Source organism: Barbus barbus (genome assembly GCF_936440315.1).
Source record: "Barbus barbus genome assembly, chromosome: 2".
NCBI lineage: Eukaryota > Metazoa > Chordata > Actinopteri > Cypriniformes > Cyprinidae > Barbus > Barbus barbus.
In genome coordinates, this window is record NC_136730.1 from 22,619,978 (window position 1) to 22,640,313 (window position 20,336).

The 20,336-nt window shown below is 37.8% G+C and overlaps 1 protein-coding gene across 3 annotated transcripts in view; it reads right to left on the reverse strand.

Annotated features, from left to right (window-relative positions):
- Positions 1-244: 244 nt before the first annotated feature.
- LOC306886704 (adenylate cyclase type 2-like) overlaps positions 245-20,336 on the reverse strand; it is a 43,975-nt gene continuing 23,883 nt past the window's right edge. Inside the window, exons 2-27 of one of the 3 annotated variants that reach the window (XM_079444031.1) lie at positions 19,126-19,659; positions 17,352-17,558; positions 16,993-17,166; positions 16,706-16,855; positions 15,263-15,420; positions 14,386-14,497; positions 13,240-13,367; positions 12,946-13,104; positions 12,714-12,846; positions 12,415-12,603; positions 11,676-11,716; positions 11,470-11,529; positions 10,736-10,816; positions 10,545-10,614; positions 10,292-10,389; positions 10,080-10,164; positions 9,475-9,612; positions 9,270-9,362; positions 8,829-9,007; positions 8,373-8,484; positions 8,122-8,280; positions 6,054-6,200; positions 5,359-5,463; positions 3,892-4,006; positions 1,735-1,859; positions 245-1,613 (exon numbers count right to left, since the gene is read on the reverse strand). In XM_079444031.1, the coding sequence (XP_079300157.1) occupies positions 1,467-1,613; positions 1,735-1,859; positions 3,892-4,006; positions 5,359-5,463; positions 6,054-6,200; positions 8,122-8,280; positions 8,373-8,484; positions 8,829-9,007; positions 9,270-9,362; positions 9,475-9,612; positions 10,080-10,164; positions 10,292-10,389; positions 10,545-10,614; positions 10,736-10,816; positions 11,470-11,529; positions 11,676-11,716; positions 12,415-12,603; positions 12,714-12,846; positions 12,946-13,104; positions 13,240-13,367; positions 14,386-14,497; positions 15,263-15,420; positions 16,706-16,855; positions 16,993-17,166; positions 17,352-17,558; positions 19,126-19,290 (3,330 nt within the window). In that variant the 5' untranslated portion in view covers positions 19,291-19,659 and the 3' untranslated portion in view covers positions 245-1,466. The remainder of the gene's footprint in view (positions 1,614-1,734; positions 1,860-3,891; positions 4,007-5,358; positions 5,464-6,053; positions 6,201-8,121; positions 8,281-8,372; positions 8,485-8,828; positions 9,008-9,269; positions 9,363-9,474; positions 9,613-10,079; positions 10,165-10,291; positions 10,390-10,544; positions 10,615-10,735; positions 10,817-11,469; positions 11,530-11,675; positions 11,717-12,414; positions 12,604-12,713; positions 12,847-12,945; positions 13,105-13,239; positions 13,368-14,385; positions 14,498-15,262; positions 15,421-16,705; positions 16,856-16,992; positions 17,167-17,351; positions 17,559-19,125; positions 19,660-20,336) is intronic. The other 2 variants (XM_079444033.1, XM_079444032.1) reach the window with 2 other exon arrangements.

Here is a 20,336-nt window from a genome sequence, read left to right on the forward strand (position 1 = left end):
AAACTAAAGGTTTTGTGGGTAATTCTAATCGCCTTCATGTTTGGCAATGCTAAATTTATATAACATCAATGAGAAACATTTGCAAGTACACATTTTAAATGAAAAGTAATATTCCAAGTCTGAGATCATCAGCTAGGTTCTTATCCTTGCAGCACTAGGAAATCATGGTGATTCATGTTTCACAATGACCTGTGGTAAGGCAACAAATCATAAATATGTGATAAATGAACTTACTATAAGCATATAAAGTGTAAAATGATTTATTCTGTAACAATGCATACAAAACAGAGGAGACGGCAGGCGTTCCTCACGAACACTGCGGTACAGAAAGTCAACGCAGAATCTCAAACCATGTAAATTCAGTCACTGTTACACTCGGAGGGCTGAAAACCCAGAGAGGCGCATAAGATTTTCAATCTAACATCAGACACTTCCCACTTTCACCAAGCATTCTGACTGAACAGAAGCAGAGACCGTCTGAGCAAATCAATTTACTGCAATGTAAGCTAAGATGCATGAATACATCCAGTAGCGAATTTACAGCTTCAGATGAGTGAAGCCACAGAGCCATTTGGTCAAGATTTAAGAAAGATGATGGGAAAGCGATGAAAGCACACTTTCACTTAAAGTTAATTGAATTTCAGTCATTGATATTTTTTCCCGGTACATATAAACATTTCTTAATAGTTTTCATCTGTAGCATGTTATGAAGCTAAGGAAGTATCATCTCCAACATTCACAATCTAATCTCAAATCAACACTATATTTGGCATTCAAAACACTTGTCAGATGTTTTTAAAGAAAACCAACCAAAAAATAAAATCATCCACAGTATGTAGATTCAAGCAACAAGTGTAATCCGCCATTTTGTTGGTCCAAAAGTTGACAGAAAGGTTTATAATAAGATACATGTTATATTAAAGAACTTGACTGGAGAAACTCTAGATATTTTAGCATCTGCTCATCTGCGATGATGGGTTTGTGTGGGTCACGTGTTCCCTCTGCCTGCGAGCCTCAAATGAGAACGGTCCAAAACCGGTCGACCAGCTCAGTCATCCCAAATTAGTCTAAATCCAAAAGGATCAAGGCCACTATGACAGCAGTCCTCAGAAAGTCTGAGAGCAATACTGAGAAGCAGTATTTTCCTTCACCGAACTCAGTTACCCACTGTCTGTGGTCTGTTTCCCATAAGAGGATTGCAAAGTTCAGCTTGTATTTGTGTGAGATGCGTGTATGTATATGCTGCTGTATGTCTGAGAGTTTTACTTCTCCAAATGCTGCCAAAACAAACTCCAACATGTTAGAGTTAGAAAGAATGTGCAGTTCTTTAGACATGCTCTAAAGAAACAAATCCAGTAGCAATAAAACATTCTTAAATGAAAACAAAGAGAATCACATATGTTCTGGAGTCTGTGTGTATGTGCGCGTGTGTGTGTATGAAGCTGTCAGCGGCAGAGGCTTCAGTCTCAGCTCAGACCGATGCCCTGCTGTTTGCTGGAATCTGTGCACACAAAGAAGGTTTTGAGCTCTCCTTTGCCCTTCACATTAATCAGGCCACGACACTCACATGAATAGCCCAGCTTCTGCAGGACATCTGATGTCTCCTCTGTCACCTGCAACACAAACACAATCAACATTTTATTTCTTTTAGTGACTTAGATATTTTGAAAATCTAAAACTGAGAAAAGAATCATTATCATAGTGGATCTAGTGTAAGAGTGATTCGGTGCATACCTGTATTTTACCCAGCTCTCCAGTGCTTTCCATCCGGCTGGCCACATTCACAGTGTTTCCCCAGATATCATACTGTGGTTTCCTGGCTCCAATCACCCCAGCAATCACTGGGCCATGGTTTATACCTGCACAAACAAACATGCACAGATCAATGAACAAACTCTGCAAATATGACATTTATATGATGTTTAAAAAAGCACTACTCATGTAGAATATTACATTCCCACTTGCACTTCACAAATGACCCAAACTCAGGGCAAATGCAGAGATGAGTTCATGTCGAGCAGCATTTACTGCAATCTATTTATTCCAATTAACTTGATAAATCTCACTACACCATTTTGGTTTTATTTCAATTACTCCTAGACTGTTCTGTTTTTAGTGTCAGTGACAACACTCTTTAGACCTCATAATTTTGGCTCACAGACATAATTGGCATCCACTAACTTGAAGTATAAAGTAGATCTAGTGAGTTTGATCCGCAAGTGACTGCTGGAATGTGCTTTTCGCTTTTTCTAATAAAGTCTTTTAGATGGGATTTTTGTCTGTTATTATAATTTTTATCAGATCTCTGCCACAGATGGGTGATATGCACTCAGACTCTTAAATGGAGCGTTTATGAAGCATTTCATGCCAGTTCCCGAGTGCATCTGTTACTCTGAGCTGCTGAAGATGCCTGAGATCTCTCTTATGAGCTGCCTCTGTTTTCAATGAGATTTGTAGCTACATCCCGTATATATTGGTTTTATTTTTAACCCTTAATGCTGAAGTAAGAGATGCAAAGTCTAAAAAGAAATATCTGCACTACCAGGAGGTAAAGTGTTTTTCATCTCGAGTCTGACTAAATGCAAAAAGTCCCAAGCACAGCAGAGATAAAGTGAAGGGAAACCAATTATTTTTGGCCAAACCAGTCAGAATTTATAAGCAAAAGGGTCATTTTTTTTAAATATCTTTTGACCAGTAGGTAGCACTGTGCCAAAACTGGTCAGAATCTGCGGAAGTATTGCAAATCTATAGTCTCATGTCCATTTTTGCACAAACTTTGTCAAATTAGTTAACATGCTTTATGACAGTTTTAACAGTTTGGTATATCCAAAAGCTTTCTGCCAGAATGCTCTAAAGATGATCTGAATTTGGTGAAAATTGGAAAACCATCTAGGATAAGTTTGAAAAACTAGATTTTTTGGGAAATTCAAAATTGCCAAAAAAAATTAGACCTGTAGAAATGTAAATTTTGGTATGCATTCGTGTCAAGAAATCAGAGGAAAAAGAATTTTGCTTTTAGACCTTGCGGTTCAAAAGTTATTAGCAGAAACATGAGTGCAAATGTGGCTTGTTGATGGCACTATTAAGTTAGAGTCTCTAAATTTGCTGTGGTCAATGAGACTGTCCTCTATCCGTGTGCCAAATTTCAGAACTTTACCGTAAGCAGTTCTATAAGATAAGATTCATAATAATATGTTAAAGTGTTTGTAAAACAGCATTTTACTACAAAACTCTAAATGGTCCACGCTTAAAATAAAATGGCTGACAAAGGAATATTTGGTATGCCACTCTGAATCTAACAAAATAAATCTTGTGATTTTTTGGTCAAACTGTAACAGTAGGTGGCACTGTGCCGAAACTACTCATGTGCCCTCAGGTCATACTTGGTATAAAATGTACCAAGTTTGGCCGGAATCTGCTAAAGCATTGCGAAGCTATAGCCTCATTTTTGTATGAATTTTGCATGATATTTGTTAACACACTTTATTGAGAACAGTTTGGTCTATCGGAAATCTTGTGTTAACTTTTTGCCAGAATAGTCTGAAGATGATAGCCAATTTTGGTGAAAATCGGACACACCGTCTAGAATGAGTTAAAAAAAAAATCAAAATTGTAGAAATTTAAATTTCAGTCTGCATTCAAATCGTTGCACACTTCTTTCGTAATTTGCTGTGGTTAATACTGAATATTGATATCGAGAAGGTAATAATATTGAATAATAATAATAAAAAATAATATTGAATATTGAGAAGGAGAAGACGACGAAGACGACACCTAATGGATACAATATGTGATTAAGCACCTTTGGTGTTTGGCTCCAAATTCAGACTCCAAGCAATAAGTGAGTAATTAACAACAGAGTAGAATTGAGGTTTCTGTAATCAGACTTACCGACACGAAGCCTGAACGTGTTGAAGGAGTGTCTGTTGATGCCGTCCAGCTTGCCGATCAGAGCGATGGCGAATTCCACCATGTTTCCTATCTGAGCATTCTGCCTCTCACGGTCCTGAGGGCGCACACAACAAAGCTCAGTCAACCAGAGATGTAGCTTGAAGGACACTTTTGCAAAAATGCTGGGTGACCAGGGGTCAGAGAATAAAATGAACTGCATTGAAGAAAGGAACATATTTTTTCAATTAGTTCTTAACTGTGTAGCCTCCTATTTTTATCATTCATTCATCAAGGGCAGATGTCAAAAGTGCTGTTCAGACTTTTCATTTTTCATAACAATACAGTCAAGGTGAATTAAAGCATCTTACAGCACAAATGTGTTATTAAAATTCATCAATTCAGCATGTTAACTTCTCAGCTATGTTCGCTTCACAAGCTCTTATGTAAATCATATTCAAGAAAAGAAATTCACTATAATTTCATTTAAGTCATGGACATGGCATTGTAATTGCATGCAGCGTTGCAGACTTAGAGTGAAATAAGAAGAAATTCATCAGTCTATTTTGCGTTAAATTGTGGTCGATTGGTTTCTATCAAGCTTTTGAAATTTACTGCGATTTAAGATTTTTGCTACTTAATGAAACACATTTTGAGGTTTTTGGCCTGTTGCTTTATCATAACAGCAATCCTGATGAATATAGAATTAACAATGTATCTTTTTTGTTTTTTAGAATTAATAAGAAACCATTCTAATCGACCACTTAATTTACAGATGTTTACCACTCTGCCTCACTCAAAAAAGAGGTGCGTTTCAATGTAATAGAAGTAGATCTTTTCTTCCATATTGTGATTACTGAGGAAAAAAATGTAGGGCAGGGATTAGGTTCTAAATTATGATGGAGGCAGATCTGAAAGTGAGCTTGCAGTCGACTGTAAGAAAGGGGCAGAATTTAATCTGACTAAATGATTGGAGATTTCCAGCATGCTTCACATAGATGAATATTTACAATAAGATCAATAACATGCATTTAAATAACAGATGTGAATTTTCCTTTGATCAGATTTATGTATTTAATTCACAAAAGTTTTCGCATTTCATTAAGTTAAATTTAATTAAGCCTCAGATATGCAAATACTGTCCCTGATTGGTGTACAGTGGCAGACAGCATACTCAAACTGCCTGCTTTCCAGCAGCAAAAATTTTAGATAATAGCTACCAAATGTCAGAAGTATGACAGCAAAAGCTTACAATTTAACACAAAATGAACTGGTTTCTAAACCTACAATCAGCATGAGAGCATTCTCCTTCACTTTTTCCTGAATGATAAATACCCGAGAGGTAAAGACAACTGAGAAATTAACGCAGTGTAATTGTTTATGAATTTTATGAATGCATTTATGGAGATTTATGTGTTTAAATTCCCTTTGCTCTGGATGTTTACATAGTGGTATGTGGTAGTGCAGTACCTGGCTGCTCTGTTCTGGAGGTCCACTCAGGCCTGCAGCAGCCATATACGTGCTGCCAATGGTTTTAATCTTCTCCACACCACTGAACTTGGGCTTAGACAGCAACTGCAGGTAAGGAGAGGAGGGAAGGGCCAAGTGGATATCAGTGTTTCAGAGCAGTAGAAATCCATGCCATGGTGTTATCTTCTTACATTAAATGACAGAGATAGAATGAAAGAATAATAAGAACTGAAAGAAAACGAGGGACAGCAGTCATACCACACTGAAACTCAGTACTAGCAATATGCGAAGCCTGGATTTAGATCCCTCTGAGTGAAGCAAGTTGCTGCCAGAACTGTTGGCCTAAACATTTTTGTAGTCAGTGAACCCAGGGCTTTGTTGTGGTGGTGATCACCAAACAAGTCCTGGCATTTTTCCTGCTGAGTCCTCAATCCAAAATCAGATCACACAAAGAAGCAGTTGAAGTGATATGAGTGTACATTTACACAACGGCTGCCTCATTTCATTTAACTACCCCGGTGATAGCTGAGGTGACGCCCTTAGAGTTATAAGCATTTTGGACATAGGCAGAGCTCTTTTCATATTCAATGATTCATCCATTCATTAAGGGAATGACAGAAGAATAAAGACAGTGGAATAAGGAGATCAGAGAAAAAGCAGCACAAATGCACTTTGAGACATGACATCACTCTGACCTCATCAAAGTCGGCGATGATCTCATTGAGGAGCCTCAAACACTCCAGTCCTTCTTTATTTATGTCACACTCAGTGTAGAACTCTTTGAAGTCTGGGACCGAGGCAAACATCACACATACACAGTCATATGACTTATAGTACAGGTCCTGGAGAAGAGGATCAGAGAGAGGCATGCAGCAAGAGCTCAGTGCTTCTGTCGCAATAATTCACACGATACAACAGAAACAACAAAAAATGTTTCTTGACAGGACATTCACAGACTATGTTAATATATGTGTACAGGTATGAGGTACGATTGATACATGACATGGGTGTTTTGAGTAACAGGACGAAAACTGCCACTAAATGCACTCAGAAATCAGAGAGGCACAAGACTGAATGTACTGAGACACCTGGTGAGTTGTTTCACAAATAAAAAATCTGCATATTAGACAGTAAGAAAACAAAATAAAAATCTAATTCTATACATATTGGGCTATTGTGAGTCAGTAATATTTTTTAAGAAATTAATAGAAGGACATGATATTAATCAAAGTAAAAACTTACAAAAACTACTATTTCTAAAAAGATTATTTTTTTTATTTCTGTTTATCTACGAATCCTGAAAAAAATCATAATAATCATAAATGTTTTTGGCCACCGAATCTGCTTATTAGAATCATTATTGAAGGATCATGTGACACTGTAGACTTCTTTCAAAAACAAAAAATCTTACCGATCCGCAAATGGAACCAATAGTGTGTTAAAAGTTAGTGTTAGACACACAGCTTCCATCTTACTTCTTAGGGCCAGATTTACTAAACAGGGCAAATTAGCGTTAGAGCGCAATGGGGAAAATTCGGCGTGTGCTTGTTTGTTTTTTATGCTCTGCACCCCTTGACCTAAATTCAGTATGAATTCAGTATGGCCTGCCCAACTTAATCAAGCAGCTTTGCCATCTTCAAGAAACAGCTAAAAACACATCTCTTCCATCTTTATTTGACCCTCTAAATCTAGTAATCTCTATTCTAATTCTATTCTTAAAAAAAGACCCTTTTAGACTTGCACTCTATTTATTTACTAAGTGCTTTTTTTATAAAAAATTATTTTTGTATTCTATTCTATTTCTTTTCTTTTTATTTATTATACAATTAACAAAAGCAAAAAGGGCCTCTAGCACTTGCTTGCTCTATTCTTTTTCTATTCTGTCTTTTTTCTTTTTATTTATTATATAATAAAAAAAAACCTTGTACTGTGTTAAGCTAACTAAGACGTGTTATAGCACTTGCCTATCATTGCTCTTTTGTTGATTTTGATTACTTCCATTGTTCTAATTTTTAAGTTGCTTTGGATAAAAGCATCTGCTAAATGACTAAATGTAAATTAACAAAATTATTTCTAGAGAGTGAGAAAAAGGAAATAAGACAAAACCATTGCACTTCTAGAAAATTGTAATACTATGCTAACATTTCTTGAAAAATTCAGATCAGGAAGGTACAAAAATCTTTGTAAATAAAAAATCCTAAATCACAATAATTACTTCAGGCCTATTTTCTAACCTAAAGTTCTGAAACGTTCTTTATTATGGTATGGTTCAGTATGGACTGTGGTAGAAAATGGTTGATAGAGGGTTACTATAAACTACAGTGTGGGAAGTCTGGTATTCTCTGTGTAATGTACATTGTGATCTTACAGTATGATATTGGAATGGTATTGCATGATATTATCTTGTGTGGTATATGGCAGTGTTTCCCAACCTTTTTTATCTAATGCACTGCCACAGCCCAATCTGTAAGACTCTTACAAACATTAATCTTACACACATTATAAAAAAGATAGCAAAACCATGAAATTATTCAAAGTTAGTCATTTTAAAGAATTAACATTTGTTTCTTTCCATCTTTCCAAGTGCCCTCTGGAACCGGCTTAGGTACCCCTGGTTGGGAATCACTGGTATATGTCTGGTCTTGTATGGGAGGCATGAGGTTGTGACATGAGACGTGATATACAGGCTCATCCCACCCATTTCAAGCCGGTTCCTACCTTGTATTTCCGGTTTAGTAAAGAGATAGTGGACAGCAGCCCCACCTCATTCTTTTTGTTCTCGCCCACGAAGAGAGCGGCCACGTGTGCAGGGAGAACATTCTCCAAAAGGAGACGATTCAGGTTTTCGCACAGCTCGACTTCTTCCTTATCAGCCAGGTTCTTGTTCTTCAACAGGAAGTCCTGACGACAACAGTACTCATTCTGAGAGGAAGAGAGAGAGGACAGAGCAAGGATTGGCATAATTCTCTGCCCTGACAGTATGGCACTGTATGTGTGTGGTATGATGTGTGTACCTGGCGAGATATGAGCAGCATGGTAAAGAGGAAGAGTGTGATGTAGATGCAGCTCATGATTTGAGGGTGCTTCATAAGTCCTGCTTTGCACAGCATCAAACTGTCCTCCACACTACAACAGACAAACGTTGGACATGATTATACTAGAGATGTACCAATATTACAAATCTGGCTAATACTTATCATTATTTCTATGTTAAGTCTATGTTAAAGTAACACACTAAAAATAAATTGTTATAAAAGCCCAATATGAAAAATTGATATTTTGACATTTTCTAAAGATTACCTTTAAGAGTGTTATTCAAACATTAATAGATTAACTTTAAGCAAATGTTAAATGATGGCAAAGATAATCTAAATGGAGGGGGGGGGGGGGGGATAAACATCTATAATTAAATATGCAGTAATAAAAAAAAATGATGACAATCAACTGCACGTGTGTTTATGAGAGTGTACCAGCTGTGGTTTCTGTAAAGCAGGCATCTGTAGCTGTTGAAGAGATTTTCCTGAGAGTAGAAGATGATGACGTAGGAAATGGTAGAGACGATGAAGAGGAAGGCCACCTTCAGCTCCAAACTCACCCTCAAAAACACGCCACAGGCAATCAATGCCAATATACAATTATATACAGAATACTGGAAGACAAAATCATACAGAAAACAAATGAGTCATTTTTGTAAAAAATTTTTCCCCCAAAAGAAGTTATAATACTCTCACAATCTCAAATCAGGAATATGACACATCCTCATTTACACAGATGAGAAATAAATACAGTAAATAATGTAATAGGTTATGATGTGGATTTATAGTATTCATAATTAGCTATATATAAAAATAACATAAGTATGTAGCTATCCAATTAAGTGTGTGTGATTAATGTATGTGCTTGCTACCCACAGGCAAAAATGGAAGGTCATATACAATAGGTAGATCAGGAACGCTTTTATTTTGTAGCAGAGTGTGGCATAAATTCTCCGGGGTTTTGAAATACTGTGAAAAGAAAGTTTGATAGGCAAAGATGTTAAGAGGCCAACCTACTTTTGTAGTGCTTCCACAAAAACATATACCAACAATATTGTCTAAGCATTAAAAAAAGCATTACAAAGTTGAACATGGCGATGATGACTATGACTGCGGTGGCCACGGTTGCCAATGGGAGGCGCAGAAACGGTCTCTTAACCACTGCTTCTGAAAGAGCCGAGAGCCACGTACATGATTTTAACTTCTCTGGAAACATCCTCTGAAAAATAGAGAAAGAAAAGGAAGGGAAAAGCAGCTGTTAAAAAAAGACAGAGCTGGATTTGACCCGAGCAAAAGCTCTAGGTTATGGAAGCCAGAATGTGTTGGAAAAAGCAACAGTGTATTTGAATGGGGCAGAGAGGACACTGGGAGGAACACTGTGTGCACGTCACAGTATGTATGTATTTATGTTTGTGACACTGTAACACATGTCAATCTGTTTTTAATTATTTCACATTCCAGTATAAAAAAAATGTATAAAATGCAGTGCCAACAATGGACACAGCATATGATATTCTCCTCATTACGGCACTGTACACCGCAACACAGAGGCGCTACATGATCCAGCATCGATACATCCACAGGGGGGTGGGATCTTTATTGAGTTAGGCACATAAAAATACCCCAGAACCCAATAGACCAACTGAATGTCTGTGCTAAGGCAAAGGAAAGCAGTGGTGGTCTAACCTGTATATGACCTGCAAAACAGATGCACAGAGTCAAAAGCAGAACACACGCCAGCCCCGCAAACGCCAGCCCCAGCTTTTTACGCCTGTGTGAGAGAGAGAGACAAAGAAAGAGTCACACAGTCTCAGGGCAAACGGCTGTAACATATGAAGACACGTTTAGTGTTAAATCAAGTCTGCCTATGGTGTTCAGCTTTTATTCATGACACTTACTCCTTAGTAACAAGCATCTGGATGATGAAGATGCATAAAAAGATGAAGGTGGCACAACCAATGTAGTATTTAAAACTTGGCATCTCTATATTCCTGTACTGAGAGAACCACATATACATACTTGAATCTCTATTTATTTCTTTATTTTTAACATGCAAACAATACACAGTGTATGAAAAAAAACTGTTTGACTGTTTTGTAGTCAAAAAAAAAAATTTAAACATTCGTGTTAAGCCCACAGTAAAATACCTACCTGCTTTTCCAAGTCTCTTTTAGTAAACCACAGTGTGAGGCCAGAGATCTCTTCAGACTTTACCCAATGCCTTCACAAACATAGACACACAAAAACTCATTCATTTGTTTTCATGCATACTAAATTTGCAACTTTAACCAAGCTGGACTTAATTCCATCCAAAATGATTTAGCATGTTTGTTAAGACTAACTTGCTGGAGCTCAAATCATTGATGGTGGTGGTCATCTTGTCGTGAAGTTCTTCGTCAAACTTAGTCTTCTGTGATTTATTCCTATAGAGACAGCAGACACAGATCATAGAGACAGAAACACACTTTGTACCCATGAAGTAACACACACACACACACACACAATGCACATGTCTATATATGAGCACTGTGGGATAGGAAAGATGTTCATAGTTGTTGTCATGCTGTTATTGAGTTATATTTGACTGCAGCCAGTACAGGGGAAGCTTTTGTGAATATGTGTGAAGTTTGTAGTTATAAATGACTTGACTAATTTTGTAGTTAATGCTTTGTTTAGTTAAGGGATCTAAATAGACCATAAGAGAAAAAAGTTCTAATTTAGTTTTGTTGAGAATTGAGAATGTGTGTGTGTATTTGGACTGAGGCAGGCAGGATGCCGTGTGTTAGTTTAAACCCCTGAGAGAAATCGCGAGTCCCCTTGCAATGTGCCTCAACATGGTTCAGGAAGGAAAATGCAGTTTCCTTTCTCTCTCTCTCTTTGCAAGCAGAAACACATACGCTTGTCTAAGCCAAAAGTACACTGTAATCTGGAAACACACCACAGGTGTACTGCGGGAGTGCAGCTATGGTCATGCTAACCGTATGACCAGTTAGCAGTGTCTCACTAAGCGTTTGCATTGTTAGTGTGGAAACTACAGGCCCCATAGAGCTGGCTGAGCCAGTATGGCTCCACTCACTTATATGTGCTCAAGGGAGGAGCAGGTAAAGAGAAGGGCTCCTCAAGAGACTCATCAAAGCTGTCAGAGAGTAACAGTGAGAAAGACAACTTCAGCATCGCTGCTTCAGTCAACAAGACAAAACCAGAGGCCATACACCTGTTGTTGTTTTTTTTCCATTGAGACGCACACAAAACAGACAGATTGACGATATAAACACAACTCACCTTTCAGTAATTTTGGTCGGTACTGATCTAAGAGGGATGTCCTAAAGACAGAGACAAACATGAGCGTCATGCATAAAGAGTTGCTTTCATCATCAAAACATGTTCTGCATACAAAGATCATTTTATTGATGAGATCAAAATAGGGATATGAATAGTCCAAATAATTATGTCTTCTGATAACATTTGACAGATTTGTGTGAAGAACAGAACAAATAGACTGAATAAAACTGGCATGATTTCAAACCGTTTAATCCATCACACAAAAGTTATTTTATGGTTTCATAAGACTTAGAATATAGAAAACAAACCAAATGGACTGCTTTCATGCTTTTGGTGCTTTTAAGAAGCTTGACAGTCATGGTCACAATAATAAAAATAAAAAAAACTATATACTTTATATATAAATATGTTTTTATGAAAACATTTTGGTTTTGGACGATTAATCAAACTTTCAATGTTAAATTGTTCACACGGTCTACCACAAAGTCTGATCCGCATTTTTTGCAATTACTGTATGGTTTCGGAAACCCTTTTTTTATTATAATTTGCCTAATTATCCACAAAAAAAAAAGGAGCTTTGCATGTCAGACAGTTCAATAAATTTGACGGACAAAACTGCAGATAACGAGGCGTTTTAGCACAGCAATTTTATTGGCTATTTGGGCTGTCTGTCATTTATCTATCATGAGCTCAGTTGTCATTTTTGAGCATTTATTCCTTTAAAGTGTGTGTCTCTGACCTTGCAGCGAACCTTTCCATTGACCATAGCATCTGTGCTGAATTCCTCTCGGCTCTGCAGATGGGCAAAAGGTTTGACAGCCCCCCACGATTCCAGGAAGCGTGTCATACGCACAGATGCTCGCATCTTCAAACCATCACTCACACGAGGCTTGGTGACATTGGGAGCCATCAGTGATGAGTCTTTTGACTAAACACACAAACATAAACAACACATCAACATAATCAGATTCACATTCAGTGACATATATACTGTATGTGGCAGGCACACACTGTTAATGTATGATTTAATGTTTCTACCCGTGGGTCTATAACCAGGTACGTCTTGACGTTAAGCTCTTTAAGGTAGGGGTCTCTCAGGTGACCATTCCCCTCCTCCACCTCATACGCTTTGTTCAAGTGTTTCAGAGTTGCCTCTGTGATGTGAACTCGTCTAATGGAGAAAACACAAGTGTAGCATCTCATCATACAAACAGCGTTCAGTATGAAACTTAAAGAGTTCTTGCTTGCTAAGCAATTTCATTGTTCATACCCTGGTAATCCACCTGACTCCATATGATTGGCTAAGGTGACATCATGTGACCACACATCAAACTGCCATTTACGTAGGCCAATCACACCACAGAGGACGTTTCCAGAGTGCACGCCTACTCGCATGTTTATATCCACACCTGTTGCCTCGCGCACCTGCCTGCAAGTGATGATTAGAAAAATATTCAGCCTGTCATCTGCCACATATCTTGGCCAGTGCTAGGAAAAAAACACTATGAGGAGAAATTCTGTGCTAATAATGATTTGCATGTTTTATAAACATATATAGACTTACTTGATGGCTTCGCACATGTCCAGGCCCATTTTAACACAGTTTTTGGCATGATTTGGCAGGGAAACGGGGAGGCCAGACACACAGTAGTAACAGTCACCAAGAATTTTTATCCGCATGCACTCATTCTCCTACAGGGGAACACACACACATGCTAGTCATCTTCAAAAGATAACTCATATGTAAAATTCAGAGCACAAGTATCTAATTGACAAAATCATCAATTACATTTTTGTTTAAGAACCAAACTGACCGATGATAAGATTGAATTATAACAAATTGAATTATATTATATAATAATCATTTAATCACACACAGTGCCATTCAAAAGTTTGGAGTAGTTTTGTTTTTTAAAGAAATATTTTGATTCAGCAAGGATGCATTCCATTAGTGTGTAGAAAGTTTGTGTGAAGAGAATTCTAATGTTATATTTCCAATAAATGCTGTTATTTTAGACAATCTGTTCATCAAGGAATCGTGAAAATAATGTACAACAGTTTCCACAAACATATTACGCAGCACAACTGTTTTCATCATTGATAAAAATCAGAAATGTTTCTTGAGCACCAAATCGGTATATTAGAATGATTTCTGAAGGGTCATCGAAGACACTGAAGACTGAAGTAATGGCTGCTGAAAATTCAGCTTTGCCATAACAGGAATAAATTAAATTTGAAAACATATTAAAACAGAAAATAGTTATTTTAAATTGTAATATTATTTCACAATACTACTATTTTTACTTTATTTTTCATAAAATAAATGTTGAGCATAATTACACTGGTGTTCAAAAGTTTGGGATCAGTATGATTTGTAATGATTTCAAAGAAGTCTCTCTTCTGCTAATCAAGGCTGTATTTATTTGATCAAAATACAGAAAAATTACTCCAGTCTTCAGTGCCACATGATCCTTCAGAAATCATTCTAATATGCTGATTTATTATCAGTGTTGGAAACAGTTTTCAAAATTCAGGTTTGCATCACAGAAATATATACAATTTTAAAGTATATGTCTTTTCTGTATTTCTAATCAAATAAATGCCGCCTTGATGAGCATAAGAAACTTCTTTAAAAACTAACTGATCCCAAACTTTTGAACGCCAGTATATATTGTATTATATGCATTCATTCATATATAATTATACTTACTTTTGCAATCTGGTCAAATTTCCCAAAAAGTTCATTCAGCATAATCACAAGCTCCTTAGGAGAACAGTCACTGGCCAAACGTGTGAAACCCACAATGTCAGCATACAGGATGCTAGCAGAAAGCAGACAAAAAGAGACACTGTTATGTGTTTATGTAGGTAATTTTAGAAGTGAAACAAAGGCGAAAATCATGCTTGCTAGTTTGAATCTCAGGTCAGGTCAAATAGGAAGAGGAGACATGTAGGAGTTGATATGACTTTGCTGAGTCCTTAATGAAGAGAACAGCAGCAGCAGCCCAGTGTCAGCTGTCTGAACGCCCAGGAAAGAATAAAAACTTCATAAACACGGCTCATGGAGGTTAACCTTTAAGATCCAGCTGTTCTCAGTGCTGACTACGGGACCAGACACACACGCACACACAATCCATGTCATCACACTCCTAATGAACGAGTTCTCAAAGAGAGCATATCCCATGAATTTCGACAGGTGAACAGCTAGCTCTCTATTGTTTGCTCACACATACAGGTGAGTGAATCTGTGTTCTATCTGAGCAGCTGTAAAGGGAGGCAAACAAGCCATCTATCTAAATATAAACAGTTGCCTGAGAACTGAGCATTGTGAGTATGGGACAAAGAATATTAATAGATGCATCCCATCCCCCATTGCCACTCTTGGGGTTGATGGGAAATAAAACTAATTAAATGAGAGGCCTCATGATGAGCACTTTGAGAGTCAGGACTAACAGACTGACCATTCATTCACTATCAGGTCTTGATTAATGAGGAATTAAATTAGAGCATGGAAAACACAGAACAACACACAAACAGCTCCGGATATGTATGACGGTGTATATGTGTGTTTGCACTTGACATGTTACCTGACGTTCTCGTGTCTCTTCACATAAAGACTGTGAAAGTTGTTATCACGGACCATACGCTGCTGTTCCTCTTTATCTTTACACTTGCAGCGCTCCATTATGGCCAACTTCATCTTCATGGAGATGTACACAGGAAGCACTGACTGTAAAAGGTTTTCCTACAGCACAACAAACAAACAAACACACACACACACACACACACATATTTAAGGATAATAACCGTGATATTATACAGTTCTGAAAATGTAATTGAATTTAATTTCTATCTTTTATCTTGAGTGTCCTATCCTTCCTCAACAACACTCAAAACAAACTGAGAAGCAACACAGTTGAAAAAGCACACAAGAAATTTAGCCCGTTTCAGTAGAAACCTCTTAGATTCACTTTTCAAAGTCTAATATAACCATCAGCTGTCAGATTTGAAGATAAATGAACTATTATATAAAATCATTAAAAATAAAAAAATCCTTTCTAAGCCGATATTCAAAGTTCTTTTAGAGTGAAGGTTGTTTAAGACTAGTTTGAATACCAGAGCAGACTGAAGAGAAAGTCAAAGTTTGATGGATTTTTATTTGAAGAGAGATTTGTTTGAAAGCTATGTGGCTGCTAGAGTGTTGCTAAGGTGTTTGTCAGTCTAACCGATTAAAAACATATAAAAGAAAAGGCTGCAGGACTGTGCAGAGTTATATGGACTTAAGACTACAGTATACTAATGTTTAAAAGTGTACGCTAGGGTAATCATAACAAACGGTGCAAATTTAAATTAGTGCATAGTATGTACATGTATTATGTATGCAGCCATTTTTCTAACCATGTGTACTCTGCATGCTTAGCTCACATAGGCGCCTTTAATATTTTTGCACTAATTATTTTGTCCAAAAGGTGACAACACAGGCCTGGGACACTGTTTCACAGTCAAAAAATAAATATGAGATAGAAAAACAAACAATTACTGGACATGACAGTAACAATATATTAACAAGCACCTCTAGTTTAAAAACGTACAAACAAGTCGGTCAGAACTTCTGGAGAGGAATAGCGCAGACACTGAACAAAGATTAGTTCTAGTGCTATCTATTTCTAATCTATGTGTTCTGTCTGTGCCCATCTGTGTTACCACACACTATCAAATGGAGGAAACTTTAAAATGCTATGTGTTCGGCATTCGCATCATGTGTTCATATCAAAACTAAAGCACATTTTGGGCTTTTGAGGGGTTACAACGTTTTTTGAAAATAAAAACAAAATTAACCCATGTTTGTATAAAAACAAATTTGTAGTCAGTAAAATTGAATAAAACAGACAGTTTGATACTCTTGCATAACAGACAATATAAAAATATTTGAGCATATATATTACACAGGGGACTATTTGAATTTGTTTTGTCCTATATGTTTGCTTTGGCTGTGTCTGTGATTTGTTGGAATGAAGTTGTATGAGCACCTGCTGTCTCTTTTCAATCTCCAGTTTCATGCGAATGCCAAGGCAGCGGAGAGTATCCTGAAATGTCTGCTTGAGAGCTTTCTCCATCAGAACCTTGTGAAATGCACCAACCATACTTCCACAAAGAAACACCACAACATTTGACAGCAACTAGAGAGAGGGAGAGAAACTGACTTTTAACATATCAACATTGAGGTTACATCCTTTTCAGCTTCTTTACATACAGTTTTGCTGAAGCTGAAAACCTGCTTTCCTTTCAACCAATCAGAAACCAGATTTTCTTTTACCTGATTGGTGATGTGGTGCTTGGTGAGTTTGAGGTGTAACCCACCATCTGTGAGGCACACTGAAAGAACAATGATGTGAGACAGACAGGAGATGATATTCAGGGTCACAGCATAGCGCAACTGGAATGGCAGCATTGTGTAGACTGTAATGATGATGAAGAGGAAGAAGGGCACCTGGAGAGAATGAGATGAAGAGTGCAACATTAACATTTATGTAAGACTGACTAGTATTAAATTATCAATTACTGCCAATATTGCATGTTTCAAAGCATGACAGAAAACACATAAGAATGCTCCTTAAGTAAAAACTACCCTGTCGTGTGAAATCTAAATAAAATATTATAGCTAGTGTGTGTTACCTGGTCCCATGGTTGTATTGGTATTTCGGATTCTGCTCTGAAAATGAAGGTGAATCCCATTGTGAGGTGTGTGGCCCACACGACGAGGCCGAGTAAAGTTCTCCATCTCTGAGAGAGGGTCTCTGTACACACTAATATAAACACAGCCAGGAACAAACACAACGCTCCTCCCACAACTCCCACAAATACGCCATGGACCTTTGCATCCTGAAACACACACGGAGAGAGCAAGGTGTTAGGGGCAAACATGCTATCGAATATAAGTCAGCTCATTCAAGGGGTTTGGAAAAAACAGTGTGTGTGTGTGTAAGTGGGTGTTTGTACTGCAGTGCGTAAGCTTCGAAAAAATAAAGAAATCTGTTGCTCTCTCTAGAAAAACTGAATGTGCGTGCGTCTATATGTTTGTGTAAGCAGTCTTTCTTGGAAACATTAGTTTTGCACATTAGTTGTCATGGAGGGACTATTGCTTCCCACACTATTCCTTCTATTAGGCAGAAAAACACAAACAAAGAAACAAAAGCCAAAAATCCTTAAAAAGCTCAAGAGATCACTTGATTCCATCCGTCACAAAGCTAACACTAGTTTAAAAAAAAAAAAAAAAAAAAATGAAAATGGAACATGGTTATTTTATTTTAATAGTGTTTCTATATATTACTATATTTTGATCAATGAAAAATGAAGCTTTGGTGAACAAAAGAGACTTTCAAAAACATTCAATATTGCATACATCTTACTAACCTCAAGCATTTGAACAGTAGTATAATCTCTACACTAGTCATAGATTATCTATATAAAGTCAGAGTTAATAAACAAAAAGCAAAATGATTAAATGACACTATCAGTCTACAAGTCCCTACTTATGTTGGCAAATCACAGCACTAGGTCGATCCCACCACTCACCCACCCACCAATATACACATTCACCACAGTGAGTCCTCAACTCATGTTAAGTCAACCACTCTGAATTACCACTGAGCTACATCACTGACTTAACTTTCAAACACTCAGAAATACATCCCTCAGTCCACAAGCACACACACAAACACACACAAACACACCTACATACTCCCATCACCCTATGGGCTTTGTGAAAGTTCAAATAAATAGTAAAACACAACACACACACACACACACACACATACACACATGCCCACACACAGAGTGCCACACTGGTTGTAATTCTGTTCCTCCCACGGCCGGTTGGTGTTGAGAGAGGAGGTTACAGAAGTTTGCACAGATGGTATAGTGCTTATCTGCTAAAGAGATGAGCAACAGCGGTACGAAAGGAGCGTTCATGGCCCCTCTTCACATCCAGCTGACTCCAGAGAAACTTTATGTGAAAATGTGAGTGAGATTATTATGCAATGTGTTACATATTCCCCAAGAAAAAAAAAACATTCTGATGGACCTGGCATAAACTGCCAATTATTACAATTAAAACGCTCAATTTCCGGACACGGATAATGCCAGTTCACATCAGCATTGTGATCGTCTGACTTCAGATTACGCAACTACAGAGGATCAGCATCTCAGTCACTGCAGGATTATGTAAGAGAGGCTGCTTCAATCATCAGAAACCATCTGAACAGCAAGGACAAAACTGATCCAGTACATGTTGAATATTGTCTTTGCTGTGACAATTATTGTCTTTCCTAATTTTAAATGACTTGTTCAACAGCGCACACTTGCGTGGGTGGGCGTTTGACCTTGGGCTGACTTTGGATTGTGGGCGTGTGTAAGCATGTAGTGCATTTGCATGAGTGTGGCATCTCACCAGCTTCAGACTGAAGAAGAGCACTAACAGTGTGGCACAGGTAAGCATGCTCAGTCCCAGCAACAAGACGAAGGGCTGGTATTGGCTAATGCCATAAAATTTCCTGTACAGTGCTTCCTGTTTCAACTCCTGCTCGTTCAGCAAGTACTTCCCTTTTGCTGGCATTCTGACCAACAGCAGTGCAGCGACTGAATAATACTGGCCAATCAAAGCAGAGCGATCAGATGGCACAGAAATACTCCACTTCCCATCCAGCAGAATGCGGCTATGCTGAAATCCCCATATAAACCACGTGAGAGTGTGTGGGAGGTCATTCCAGTGCAGAACACTTCTGCTCTCTCCTCCAGAGCACCATTCTGTACATGTCCTTTACGATCCTTCTTCGTTCGGTATTCGCTCTTTCAGCACTTTTCGTCCTCACTCTGGTGTCTCCCGGTCCTGTTGGAGAGGGCTCCAGGATACCACGGTGTGTGTATGTATGTTGGACGAGAAGGAATGCAATGTAATGGTGATACATCCACAGTCCAAAAATTCCTGTCACAAAAAAATACAGAGAGTTATTTATTAGATGTGCTTCAATGATTATACTAATACAACACCTCTATAGTCATTCTGACCCACTGAAGAGCCAAGAAACTAAAATCAGGAACTTTTCATTTAGAAACTAACTCGGTTTGATTCAAAACCTGTTGAATCATGCAAATTTAGAGAGCAAATTTAGAGAACTCCTTAGATCTCTATAAACACTGCTCTGTTCAGTCATTCCCACACTGGAAGCTCTCTGTGTCTGTAAAAAGGCTCTTGGGTAGGGTTCAACATTTGTGTGGATTCAGTACTCTCTTCATTACAGAGCCTAATGTTGATGGCTGCTGTCCATGGCATCTTCAGCCAAACCTCATCTACAACTCACACTGAGATGAGCAGAGCTCTCCAAAGAAAAACCTGAGTGAACACTGGACACAGAGTATGTGAACTCTGCCCTGTTGGACACATAGAGATCTCGGTGCAGAGAGTGGTCAATGGTCTTACTGTGCTTGATATAGTCACACTGCAAACATGCAGACTGTACAGGAAAGGAGAACAGTTTAAAAAGAATTTTAAATAAATTAATACTTCTATTTGGCAAGAATGCATTCAATTAAGCAAAGGTTACAGTAAAAACATTTGGCCTATAGTGTTGCAAAAGTTTTCTATTTCAAATGAATGCTGTT